Below are 14180 nucleotides of genomic sequence, written 5' to 3'. Positions count from 1 at the left end.
CCTAACCTTTCTTCCTCCAACTTCTATCCTAGATCTTAAACGACCTGCTGTGCTTAGCAACCAGAATAACACACCATCCAGGGCAGACTGCCTGGGTTCAAATCCCAGCTTTGGTCACTGACTAAAAGTGTGACCGTGGGTAAATGACTGAACATGTCTTGCTTCACTTGAAAAATGGGAGTGATATCCACAGTATCTACTTAATAGGGTCACTAGAGGCCCAGTGCACGAAATTTGTGCACCCGGAGGAGGGAGATCCTCAGCCCAGACTGCACCCTCTCGTAGTCTGGGAGCCCTCAGGAGATGTCTGGCTGATGGCTAAGCGATTCCACTGAGGCAGGAGAGGCTCCCACCACTGCTGCTGCGCTAGCTAGCCATAAGCTCGGCTTCTGGCTGAGCAGCGCTCCCCCTGTGGGAGCACATTGACCACTAGGGGACAGCTCCAGCATTGAGCATCTGCCCCCTGGTGGTCAGTATATGTCATAGCAACTGATCATTCTGCTGTTCTGTCAATTTGCATATTAGCCTTTTATTATATAGGATAATAATTAAGAGAGCTAATATGTGTAAAGCACTTGACACTCATATAATTTTTGAATGAGTTAAATAATGAATAAAAAAGGGATTCTCTGTCTAACCTGATAGTTTGACAGAAAATGTTAATAATTTACATTTTAAAGAACCACTTTATACACAAGGAAGAGAAGAAAGTTCCTTTAGAATCTATGTGAAAGGGGCCCTTACATTTTTAAAGATTTGAAAATATCAGCACAAACCTAACTGCTTCGTGTTCAACAGCTCCTCCCAACTGACTTTCCTCTTGAGCACCTTCTTGCTCGACAGACTGCTCTTTCATGGCATCTTTGGGGCTGGGTTTCACCTTCAGCCATGCAGCACTGCAAGAAACGAGAAGTGTATCTCTGTAATCGTTCACTCCACGGCCAGTGGCTCCTGGAAAGGTGACAGCTCAGAGGAGATAAAAGCACTCAGTAACGGTGATCTCCAGCACAGGACCCTAACGTGGGAGCTGAGTGTGAACAAGGGTGAGATCCACCAGGACTCAAGCTCAGTATGAAAAGAGAGCAGTTCGCCTTTTGCTTCATAGAGGCAATCACTATTTTACTTTGTTAATCCTCACCTGAGGATATTTTCTCCACTGATTTCCAGAGAGTGGGAAGGGGGCAGGAGGGAAGAGAGAAAAAAAACATCAACTTGAGAGACACATTGATTGGTTGTCTTCTGCACATGCCCGGGGCCAGGGATCGACCTGCAACCCAGTTACGTGCCCTTGACTGGGAATCGAACCTGTGACCCTTCACTGTGGGGGGAAGGGGGCAATGCTCTAACCACTGAGTGCCACCACCCATGGCCAATCACTATTTTTAAATGGAAAAAAAAAAAAGTCAATTATAGAATGGGTAAATTTCAACAAAAACCTGTAATAATATATAGACCTGGGTCACTAATTACATTGCATATTATGAAGCAATCCTTTACCTTTATAGGCCTAATATAGCACTTTGAGCCTGGAGGCCTTATTATCCACTCCCCTTCCAACCCACCACACATACACTCAGCTGGAATATAAATTTCAGCTAATTGATGTTTACCAATTGAATTCACATCTCTATACTAACATATACATAAAAGACAGAATTTAGAGGAAATAAAAATTTAAAAAGCAAGTTGTGCACTCAGAAGACCTGTTATGAGTCCTAGCTCTGCTACGTAAGGAAGACAGTAAACTCTCTAGACATTGCTTCTTCGCCTTTAAAGTGAGAGTTGATGGATAAGCAGAACCATTCATTTAGAATCATTCAACCTTAAGGGAAATCCACTCAACCAAGCTTCTTACCCTGTCCTTTGCCAGCCCCCAAAGGCAGACCCCTTCAGTCACTTAACTCATTTGCTCTCCACATTATTGCTTTTTGCTGCCTTCCTTTTACTGTCCTTCCTCCTGTACTTCCTACTGTGCCCTGGCAAACAGGTTCCCCTCTAACCAACTCCACAAAGACTGCTCCCACCTAACCGGACCCGATGCCCCCGGAGGACAATACCTTCTCTCTGGCTGCGGGGAATGAGGTGACACAGCAATGTCAGCATTATCCCCACTGTCCCCTGCAGTCAGACAGTGTCTGTGAGATCGTTATAGTTTTGTAAATCATCATTATCTGGAATTAGAATCACTTTAAAATATTCACTCATCCTTCCAGCAAAGACATACTGAATTCCTGCTAAAATTTACTAAGTATCAGGCACTGTGCTAGGCATCGAACATTCAGATACAGGGGAGGTACAGTTCCTGGCCTCAAGTAGCTAGAATGTATTAGGTGAAGAGACAGTGAGGAAAGCCTATGAGCCTCCATACAATGACACATGCACAAGGTGTTGGGTGGCCCATGGAGGCCACACTACCCGTTGTCAGGTAGGAAAAACTTCTTAATGGAAGCAAAGGCTGCTGCTTCATTTGCGCTAAACAATAGGTGGTCTTTGACCTGTGAAGGAAAAATAAAGTCCCTTGAATTTTTACATACCATTTAGGAGACGCTTGTGGGGACGTGGGGTTTGGAGGTATCCAAGGAGCCCTACTGTCTTTCACAGGCTGTTGGTTTATTTTTAATCTGGATGAAACTGTTGTCTGATGCAACCTGCTTTTGCCCTGAGATTGGGTTGGTCTACTTTTTTCAGCTTTTTGAAGTCCCTGTAAGAGAGAAATATGAATTATCAAACCAAATGGATATCAAAGAAACTGACTTACTGAAGCTTCAAGTGCCCCTGTGCTATTCATGCATCTATTCAGCAAAAATCTAACTGGAAAGCACTGAGGTGAAATTTGTGTAAATGACACAAAAACAATGTTGGTAAGGGGGGAGGGGAGATGCAAAACTGGAATCCATAGTTTTGCCATCTTTTGATATATGTTCTCGTAATAAAACCAAAAGAAGAGAGTTAAACTGTAAAACGTTCTCTGAGCCTCAGGTTTCTCATCTGTAAAATGGGAGATAATTTCTTTTTTTGTTTGTTCTATCTTTATTGTTGAAAGTATTACAGATGTCCCCTTTCTTCCCCCCGACCCCTGCTAGCCCATCCCCCACCTCACACAATTGTCTGTATCCATGGGGTACACATATATGCATATAAATTATTTGGTTAATCTCTTCCTACCCACCCCTATCTTCCCGTTGCAATTCATCAGACTTCCCATGTTTCTATGTCTCTGGATCTATTTTGTTCATCAGTTTATTTTGTTCTTTAGATTCACATATGAGTGAGATCATATGATAGTTGTCTTTCTCCAACTGGCTTAAGGAATTTATTGACTGTAGCAAAAATATACTTAGGGCAGTGAAACAAGGAAGGGCATAGAAGCAGGAGATCATTTTCTTCACAAGTTTCTAGAAGGTTAAATGAAGAGTATGACGACAAAGGTAGAAAGGCTTGTCAATCAATCTACACAGAATGATTTTGGCTGTATTACAATGTTACAGAAAAGGAGGCGTCTCTGAAAAGAACACCAAGCTCATTCTCACAGGCTCAGTTCTGACTTCCCAATGACCCCCACAGAGTGACTGGAAAGGAATAAAGACGATCCAAATCCATGTTCCGTCAGTAACTGGTGGTAACTGCTAATTCCTTTTCCTGTGGTCACCAAATAATATAGGTTTGCTACATAAGCCCCGAACAGCACCATTAAATGGCAAGAACCACATCAAGGATATTTAGACTATGAGGTGGTGTTCTGGCCATTCCCCACTGGTAGGGCCTTTAAGTTAAATTTCAACTAGAAGCTTAAAATATAATCTAGTTTCAAGCCAGCTGGCTTCCAAAGCCATATTAGAAAGTACTCACCCTAGGATGCTTTTAATATTGAGTAGTTATTATTTACCAATATTTATCTTTAGTAGGAACCAAATCTTAATCTCCTCAAAGTTCACACTTCTAAATCAGAAGCAGAAAAACCTAAATTTTGAAAGAGCCTGTCTGATTAGGACTTTGGTATCAAATAAGTTAGGATATTAGCAAGCCAGGATAAGAGACAATGTCCTGTCCTAGCAACATATTAAAAATTGCTATTTCTGGTAAAAAATAAAAACAACCCAGAGCTCAGCTAAGTGAGCTTGATTTAGGTAGTTGGACTCAAGGGCTCTGGCATTTAATGTCTAAGAACTCAAATCCTGGCTCCACCTTACAGCCCGTGTAACAATGGAGTGTCAGGTGAACACAATGGGCCAAAAGAAAGAAGTGATTTCATACTTGCTGGGATCTTGCTGGTGCCAGAACCTCTTTCTTCACAATGTCAGTCACAGGCCTCTTCCCCTCTCCTTTGGTTTTTGTGGGGGCTAATGGTTCTTCTTTGAAGCTTGCATTTTGGTCTGGAACAGTCAGAGCTTCCTCTGGAAGGAGATCCACAACTAATGCATCAAGCTCCTTCTCCAACCCCGGGGTCCTCGGAAGCTCTTCATCAGGTGGATACTTATCTATATGGAGATTTCAAAAGGACAAACTGAGGGAAATTGTATCACTCCAAGTGGGAGAGAATGATTGTCTACAGACAGGCATGCTCCTTGTTGTCAAAGTTGCTCCTCCTCCTCTGACTCCTACTGTACTTCTACAAGCAGGAACTCTGTCAGGGTTGACGCCCTGAATTTCACCTCCCACATTTACTCACTCACCTGGTCCCTTTGACCCTAATTCTAAAATATCTCGTACTTATCTCTGCCCTTCCTCCCCTTCTGCTCTTCCCAAAGTCAGGCTTGCGATACCTTCCTACCAGGGGTCTTCAAACTACATGCGGCCCGCAGAGGAGTCTGATCCGGCCCGCCAGGTTTTTTGGGCAGTGAGCGCAGCCGAGGTGTTACAGTAGGTATTAGTAGTTCATATAGTCCGGCCCTCCAGCTCTCTGAGGGACCGTGATCTGGCCCCCACTTTAAAAAGTTTGAGGACCCCTGAATAACCCCTTCACCTGGCTACCAAAATTGTCTTTCCTAACATGTAAATCTATTGTCCTGGCCAGTGCTGCTCAGCTGGTTGGAACATCATGCCATATACGGAAAGGCTGCGGTTTGATCCCTAGTCGGGGCACATTCAGAGGCAACCGATCAATGTTCTCTCTCACATGGATGTTTCTCTCTCTTTCTCAGTATTCCCCTCTCTCAAAAATCAGTAAGCATATCCTGGGGTGAGGATTAAAAATAGAAAAAGTAAATATTTAAGTGTCATTTGTCCAAACTTTTGATGGCTCCTAATTTGATACCGAATAGAGTCTGAACTCCATACAGGACATACACCCTGCAATGGTAAAGGAAATAAAACCGCCCTTTTTGAGGATGAGATAATGCTTACTATATAGAAAATCAAGACTATATACAGGCAAACAGTTACAACTAAAAAGAGAGTTCAGCAAATATTCTATATTAAAGAAGAAAAACATATAAAACCCAGCATCATTCCCATATTTCAAAATAATATGAGAAAATATAAGAGAAATAAATCCTATTAACATTAGCAACAAAAACTATAAGGCACTTAGGAAGAAAACTAAGAAAAGATATACAAGACTTTTACAGAAAAAAAATTAAAGATATTTTTTGCCCTAGCTGGTTTGGCTCAGTGGATAGAGCATTAACCAGGGGACTGAAGGGTCCTGGGTTCAATCCTGGTCAAGGGCACATGCCTGCATTGCAGCTCAATCCCCAATAGAGGGCTTGCAGGAGGCAGTTGATCAGTGATTCTCTCTCATTATTGATGTTTCTTTCTCTTTCCTTCTCCCTTCCTCTCTGAAATCAGTAAAAAGATTTTTTAAAAAAATTAAAGGTATTTCTAAAGAATGTGAAAAAAAGAAGATATGAATAAATTATTTTCATGAATGGAAAAAATACTGAAAAGATGTCAATTCTCCCCAAAGTAATCTATAATTTTCAATGCAAATCCAATTAAAATCCCTACTTTTTTTGTGTGTGTGGAAATCTAACCTCAATATTCTTATGAAGAAGAAAACCCAAGATGGCCCAAATAATTGTGAAGCACAATAACAGAGTATGGAGTGGGAAGGAGTGGGCGGCTTATTCCACCAGAGATGCAGTGCTCATGGTAAAGCTGTAAGAATCATGGCAGTGTGGGAGTGAAGCACGAACAGGCAGGAACCAATGAGCAAATGGCTATGACAAAGACAACGTGAACATCAGTGCTAAGACTATCCGTGTCCACAGGCAACAAAATGAAACAGGGTCCCTGCCTCACAGTGAACAACACTTAAGTCCTAAATGGAACAAAGACCTAATGTAAAAGGAAAACTTTACAGCTTTGAGAAGAAAATACATGAAGACTGTGACTATGATATCAGTACAGAAAAGGCTTTCTTAAACTCATATATATTAAGATATTTAATTTAATTATACTACGCTACGATTTCCTTTTGACAAAAACACATCATCTAGGTAAAAGGTAAGTTAAGAGTCTGGAAGTGGAGATCTGTAACGCAAATAATTAACATAGGAATTATATGTAGAATATATAAAGAAGATCCACAAATCTGTAAGAAAAATAAGCAATCCTATAGAGAACTAGACTAAAGATAGAAACCAGCAATATAGAAAGAAAAGCTGAACTGTTAATAAAAACATGAAAATATAATGACTGAGAATCAGAGAAATCCAAATTAAACAATGAGGTACCCTTTCACTCTCCAAGTGCCTAGCTGTGTCAGACATTGGGCTGGTCATAAAGGACACAATGGCAAACAGACATGATACTTGTCCTGAAGGGAAAAGGCTGGCACAGGCAGAGGCTATATTAGTTCCAATTGCTTGACAATGAAGAGAATATCACATTATAGTGAATAAATGTCTAATAATAATGCAGCAAATTCATTTTTGTTACATTCATTTTAGAGGTGGTACAATAAACTACTAAATAAATCAAATGAAAATTGAAGTGACATATAACTTTCAAATCAGCAGAGGAAACACAATGAAACAAAAAATATTTATTAATATAATCAATTACAACAAAGGGGGGGAAAAGCCTTGACAAATAAAAAACATAAAATAAAATAAAAAAGTTCAAATGCATCATTAGTCAGTAAATGTAAGTAGGTTAAATATAGAACTGTATTACAGGGCTTAAAACACCAAATTATTTATAAGCAACTTTCTTAAAACATCAAAGGAAGATGGAACATAAAGGAATGAAAGCTATTATTTTAAGCCAAACAAGTCAGGTAGATGAAACAAAACAGAACAGAATCCAAAGTGAATAACATTAAAGAAGACGAAGAGAAATATTTACTACTACTACCACCGTGTTTCCCCGAAAATAAGACATCCTCCGAAAATAAGACCTACTTACAGGTTTCCTTCTGAGTGAAATATAAGCCCCCCCCCACCCCCCAGGCTAAACATGAGAGATTTGGTCCACTGATTCTGAAAGAAATGGAGTCACAAGAAATTCACCAGGAAATTCAGGAATTGGATTGTTATGATGATGTTCCAGAAGATGATGACATGATTATCATTGAATAAATGAGTAAATTCTTGATACTGTAGGATTCAGTTTGTCTGCTTTGTGTTGACAACTACCGTACTACCATACCGTATACAGGTAATAAATTTCCTTTATTTTCATTTAACAATAAATGTGTACCGTATTCTTCTTCATGGAAAAATAAGACATCTCGTGAAAATAAGACCTAGCGCATCTTTGGGAGCAAAAATTATTATAAGACACTGTCTTATTTTTGGGGAAACAGGGTAATGTATAAAATCCCCCCAAAAGATTTAATGGTCAGGAACTCTTATGCACCTAACAGCACAATTTCAAAATATAAAAAACAAAAATGAATAAAAATATAAGAAATTAGGAAAGTTTCATGTATCAAAAAAGACTTTAGGAGAGAAACCAAGATGGTCACATAGGTAAACACCTAAATTGCTGCCTCACACAGCAACAAAATCAAAGCAGGAATAAAAAATCTGCCAACAAACAAGTCTTAGACCATAGCTTCACATGGGGGATTCTACCAATTATTCAAAGAACTAACACCTATCCTTTCTCAAACAATTCCAAAAAATTCAAGAGAAGGGAAGACTCCCAGTGTGGAGGTTCATCAAAAAATTAAAAATGAAACTGCCTTATGACCCAACAATTCCTCTTCTAGGTTTATTTCCAAAGAAATCCAAAGCACTAATTCAGACGAATATATGCACCCTGTGTTCACTCTAGTGTCATTAACAATAGCCTTGATATGAAAGCAACCCAAGTGCCCATCAGTAAACGGGTGAGTAAAAAGGGGAGGTACATATCTACAATGGAATATTACTTGGCCATAAAAAAGAATAATCTTCATGTCAGTAAGAGAAAGACAAATACCATATGATTTCACTTATAAGTGAACTCTAAAGAACAAAATAAATGGACAAACTAAATTGAAACAAACTCATAGATACAGACAATAGACTGATGGTTGCCAGAAGAGAGGGAGTAGGGGGACTGCGTGAAAAGGAGTAGAGACAAAACAGTCCAGAGGATGTAAAATACAGCATAGAGAATACAGTCAATAATATCTTAATAACTATGTATGATGCCAGGTGGGTACTGGAAATATCAGAGGGACATTCTGTAAAGTAAATGATTATCTAACCACTATGCTGTATACCCGAAGCAAATACAAAATAATATTGAATGTAAACTAATTTAAAAATAAAATTTTAAAAAGCACCAAAATAGAATCTTAAGGAAAAAAGTTCAGAGAATAATGATGTTCATTCAAGTGCTAAAATAATTTTTATCCATTAATCTCTAACATAGTACTATAAACATTAATCAATTGTGCAAGTACAGTACAATGCAATTCTGGTTTTTTAAAATTTGTGTTGATGATTATAGTAAATTATCAATGATATTCAATAGATACATACTGAAATTAAACTTAGTTTACAAAGTAAAGAAAAAGGAGAAGCATTCCCATTAAATCTGGGAGGCAAAATAATGTCTGCCATTAGAACTATTACTAAATTAAAACCCACTCAACGCAGAAAGAGAAAGAAGGAAAAGTATAAAAATTATAAAAAGAAAGGCAAAGCTTTACTTATTTGCAGGTGATCTCATCTATTTGGAAAAATACAGAAGTATCAACTAACAAAATCTCATATTTCATCAAACCTAAAACAGTGAGTATAAACATTATTTTATGCACAATAGCAAATTATAAAATACTGCCAATTAATTATGATATCGTCAATTTAAAAATGTATCCCAATTTCAGAAATGTTCAAATGTATACCTTTTCATAGCAAATTAAAGATTTCAGCCAAGTGTCAAACATAAGAGCAATGTACATATTCAATAGTTCTCCTATAAGGAGCAATAACCAATTTCAAAATTAATAAAAAAGAAGGTCCCATTCCCAAGAGTAATAATAATTAGAAATAAATCTAACAAGGAATTTTGAGATGCATATGTATTCCTATGTCCGAAATTCTTGAATGCAGAAAATTATAAAATTCAACTAAAGAGATGGAAAAAGAACATGGATAAAATGACGGGCCAACTTCACATACTAAAGATGCCATTTCTCCCCTAAATAATCTATGAACTCCATGTAATACCAATCCAGATCCTGACAGCATTTTTCATGGAACTAGACAAGCTCATTTAAAATTCCTCTGAAGATAAGCAATCACCATCAGCAAAATTTTGAAAAAGAACAAAGAAGAAAAAGTTGCCTCATGAAATATTAAAATTTTCTGTACCAGAAAAAGTATTATAAGCAAATTGCAAAAGCAAGTAACTAAGAGAAAATATCTATAATATATGTATACCATAAAAGGACTAAGATCCTGATTATATAAAGAATTTCTATACATTCTAGAAGAGGAAATAGACATGGCTAAGGAACACATGAAAGAAACAATAATCTTCCTCACTAGGAATCAGGAAGATACAATAAGATACCATTTCCCACTGAGAGACTGGGGGAAAAAAATAATTTATGCCCACTTTTAAGGACAGGTTGCCAGTATATGTCTGATAGTACACACCACATAGGCTAGCAATTCCACTTCCTAGGAATTTACTATTATACTAGAGGCCTGGTACATGGGTTCGTGCACCGGTGGGGGTGGGGTCCCTCGACATAGCCTGGGGGGACTGGGCCAAAACCAGATCGCTCCTGCCTGCCACTCCTGCTCATCCCAGCCCCACTGCACCTGCTGCCACTGCCACTTGGAAGGCTCACTGCCACTCTGCTGCAGTCTCCGGGCTATGGCAGCCAGCTGTGAGCCCTGCATCTGGGCACCCGTCAGTCAACTGAGCAGTGCTCCCACTGTGGGAGCACACTAATCACCAGGGGGCAGCTCCTGCATTGAACATCTGCCCCTGGTGGTCAATGTGCATCATAGTGACTGGTCGATTGATCATTTGGTTGTTCAGTCATTTGGTGGCTTCACTTAGGCTTTTATATATATAGCTAAAGAGACATACTTATATGTATATAAAAAGATTCATATATATCCAATGTAAGATATACACATGCACATTGGATATATATGTATCTCTTTATCTATATATCTATCTATTTATCTATCGTTAAAATTAAAATTTAAAGTAGGGCTCTAACTTCCAGCTCTGTAGAAATTTACTTTGGGTAGCCCAAATGCTGTATGTAGGAAACGGTCCCCTATGGAAGAATATTCCAGTCTCCAGTCTTGTTCAAGTATACCTATTGAGGCCTAGGTTTTAAATCTTAACTTTTCCCTCAGTGTAGCCAATGTTACAGTGCAGACAATTCCAAGGAATAAAATGCCTTGCAATGAACGCTTTAGGACACATACCAGCAAGAACCTTCTTTGCCACTGAAGGCTGTCTTGTTTCCTTTGGAAGAATCTTCTTTGTTACGCAGGGTCTCCTCTCGCTCTTTGGCAATACACTCTGCCATCTCTCCAAGGGCCGTGGACTATCAACAGGAAATCTGCTGCTAATTTCAGTAATATTTTTCTTCACTTTTTGTGGTGACAGTTTCTTTTCCAAGAGGGATTCCAAAGCCTGCCATGAAACAGTCAATTATTCTTTTAGTATCTCTCTTAGTGATTAAAAAGTCTGACTTTTAACCACAAGACTGAAAATGAAGACTCCAGAGAAATGTGTTATAAATGGCTATTTCTAATAATTAAGAAAACACTGTTCAACTTAACTTTAAAACTTTAATATTTAGGCCGAAACCGGTTTGGCTCAATGGATAGAGCGTCGGCTTGGGGACAGAAAGGTCCCGGGTTCGATTCTGGTCAAGGGCATGTACCTTGGTTGCGGGCATATCCCCAGTAGGGGGTGTGCAAGAGGCAGCTGATCGATGACTCTCTCTCATCGATGTTTCTAACTATCTGTCTCTCTCCCTCCCTCTCTGTACAAAAACCAATAAAATATATTTAAAAAAAAAACTTTAATATTTAGGACATCAAGTTAATAAAAGAAATTCTGCTTTTACATATGAAGCTCACTAAAACCATAGCAAAAAAAAATACAAAATATGAATACATTTTTGTTGTTAATTCTCACCTGATGATATTTTTTCCATTGATTTTTAGAGAGAGTGAAAGGGAGGAAGAGGAGAGAGTGAGAGAGACACATCGACTGGTTGCCTCCCACATGTAACCCAATCAAGGAGGGGTTTCGAACCTGCAACCCAGGTATCTGCCCTTCACCAGGAATCAAACCTGTGACCCTTTAGTGTGCAGGTTGACACTCTAACCACTGAGCAACTGGCCAGGGCAAAATATGAATACTTTTAAAGGCATCCAAGTCCTAAAATTAAGGATCACCATTTTAAATACTAACCATAGTTTTCAGAATATAAACCTGCATGCTTTTAAAGCATTTTAATTCTCAATAAAAAACTCATAAACTCAAATAATTTTAAGCGGGCAAACACTTAATATACATTTTCATAAACTAAAGGAAACTCTGTGTGTCCAGTGGCTCTGGTCACTCATTACTACAATGGTAGAGCTGTGCCCGCTTTCTAAAGGAGGCAACTCCACCAAAACCGGTTTGGCTCAGTAGATAGAGCGTTGGTCTGCAGATTGAAAGGTCCCAGGTTCGATTCCGGTCCAGGGCATGTACCTTGGTTGCGGGCACATCCCCAGTAGGGGGTGTGCAAGAGGCAGCTGATCGCTGATTCTCTGATTCTCTCTCATCGATGTTTCTAACTCTCTATCCCTCTCTCTTCCTCTCTGTGAAAAATCAATAAAATATATATTTTTTAAAATAGGGAAAATAATAGTTGTATCTACCTCAATTGGTCATTGCACAGATTAAAATAAACCACATGTAATAAGCAATAAATAAATAAATAAATAAATAAATAAATAAATAAAATAAAAATAAAGGAGGCAACTCCTCTAGCACAGTACCCCTCTCACGCATGACCAGGCAGTAAGGGCCTAGTGTCCATCTGGCCTATACAAATTAAAGGCAACTGAAGAAGCCAGGGAGGTTTAGTTCAGATGACAGGAAGGCAATGAAAAGATAAGCTGTGGGATGGCACAATACATCAACAAGAATAAACTGTTTGCACTATGGAATACTTTCAAACGTAGGAGAAACAAACATTGTGTTTAAGAAACATTAAATTAAGACACTCTTGCTCAAAATTTGGGAAAATGACTAGATAATCTCTTGCCATCTTTTCTAGAGTTATAAATATATATCCTCTAAATGAAATAATTTTGACCAATAAATGTTTCTTATGGGTAAGTCTAAAAAACATCACATGACTTGATATACTGTTTAGAGGTCTGCACTGGACCATAACCTTCTTGATAGAGAGTTCTAACTACCCAAACATAACCAATGCATTCACGAACATACGCTGGATAATGGACTTGTAAAGCCAGAAGGAGCCTTAACGACTGCCACGGGCCAGTTAATGGTAACACTGGTGTGCCACTCAGTCCACAATTCTCCAAACTACAGCCCCTTTCCTCTACAGCCCACAGCTGCTGTGTCACACTGACAGCAGGTTGTCTTTTTATTTGTAGCTGAAAACATGTGGTGTAGTGGAAATAACAGTGGCATGAAAGCAGAAGATAGAAATTTGATTCCCAGCTCTCAAGGAAAGTAATTGTGTCATCTATCTAACCTTAGCTTTTTAAAAAATGTTATCTGTAAAATAAGACATTCTGCAAATCGCAGCACTGCAGTCAAGATAAAATGGCAAAATTATGTGGTAGCACTCTGTGAACTTCGGAGAACTATCAAGATTTAAGGTCATATTGTCCTTGTCGTCTGTCATCAGTAAGAAGGAAGAACACTATCCATTCCTTACTAGGACTTGCCAACTGTGATTTCCTGAAGTTTCTAGCCATATCACAAGATTTGAGGCTCTGCTTCCATACATCTTAAAATGTCTTTTTCCACAAATCTCTCTAGATTACATGCTAATATTCTAACTAAAACACTAATTTAAGATTGTTTTACTGTTTTTCCTTTTCTCTGCTAAAATTCTTTATTAAATGGCACAGTCAGGAAATGGAAAATTCCTTTAAATTAATGGACCTGGTTAAGAGTGGTTGTATGTTGTAGATTCAATTGACCAATTCTCAAAGATGTGAAAGACAATTATTATAGATTAGACCAGCGGTAGCCAAACGGTGGTCCATGAAGTCTGAAAGGTCGGTGGCAGCTGGACTAGAAGATAAAAACAATAAAATAAGAATGAAGTCCAGCCTGGCTGGTTTGGCTCAGTAGATAGAGTCTCAACCTGAGGACTGATGGGCCTTGGGTTCGATTCTGGTCAAGGGCACATGCCTAGGTTGCAGGCTCAATCCCCAGTAGGGATGTGCAGGAAGCAGCCAATCAATGACTCGTTCTTATCATTGATGTTTCTATCTCTCTCTCCCTCTCCCTTCCTGCCTGAAATCAATAAAAATATATTTAAAAAAGAAAAAATGCCTAATTATTTCTAGTTTAAAAAAAAATGAAATCCTTTTACTACCCTCAGTAAAACTTTAATTTACTAGTTGTAGCAGCTTTGTATGGTATTCTCCATAAACCTCAATGAAACTTAGAGATGGTAAATATTATTTCCCTGTTTAGAAAAAAACGTACTTTTGCATCATCTCATACACCAAAAGGTTGTGGTTTGGGTTCAATTCCCAGTCAGATTATATATGGGAGATAACCTATGG

At 38.6% G+C, this 14180-nt stretch overlaps 1 protein-coding gene across 7 annotated transcripts in view; it reads right to left on the bottom strand.

Annotated features, from left to right (window-relative positions):
• The window catches only part of KIAA0753, a 55210-nt gene that overhangs the window by 25378 nt on the left and 15652 nt on the right, over positions 1-14180 (bottom strand). For all 7 annotated transcript variants that reach the window (XM_084862892.1, XM_084862895.1, XM_084862891.1 and 4 more), the window contains 4 exons: positions 10830-11040; positions 4255-4478; positions 2535-2701; positions 777-896 (listed from right to left, as the gene is read on the bottom strand). In XM_084862892.1, the coding sequence (XP_084719018.1) occupies positions 777-896; positions 2535-2701; positions 4255-4478; positions 10830-11040 (722 nt within the window). The remainder of the gene's footprint in view (positions 1-776; positions 897-2534; positions 2702-4254; positions 4479-10829; positions 11041-14180) is intronic.

The sequence above is a fragment of the Pipistrellus hanaki genome (genome assembly GCF_964339955.1).
Source record: "Pipistrellus hanaki genome assembly, chromosome: 16".
Taxonomy (NCBI): Eukaryota; Metazoa; Chordata; class Mammalia; order Chiroptera; family Vespertilionidae; genus Pipistrellus; species Pipistrellus hanaki.
The sequence above is the reverse complement of the archived record's forward strand: the minus strand, read 5'-3'. Positions and strand labels throughout refer to the sequence as shown.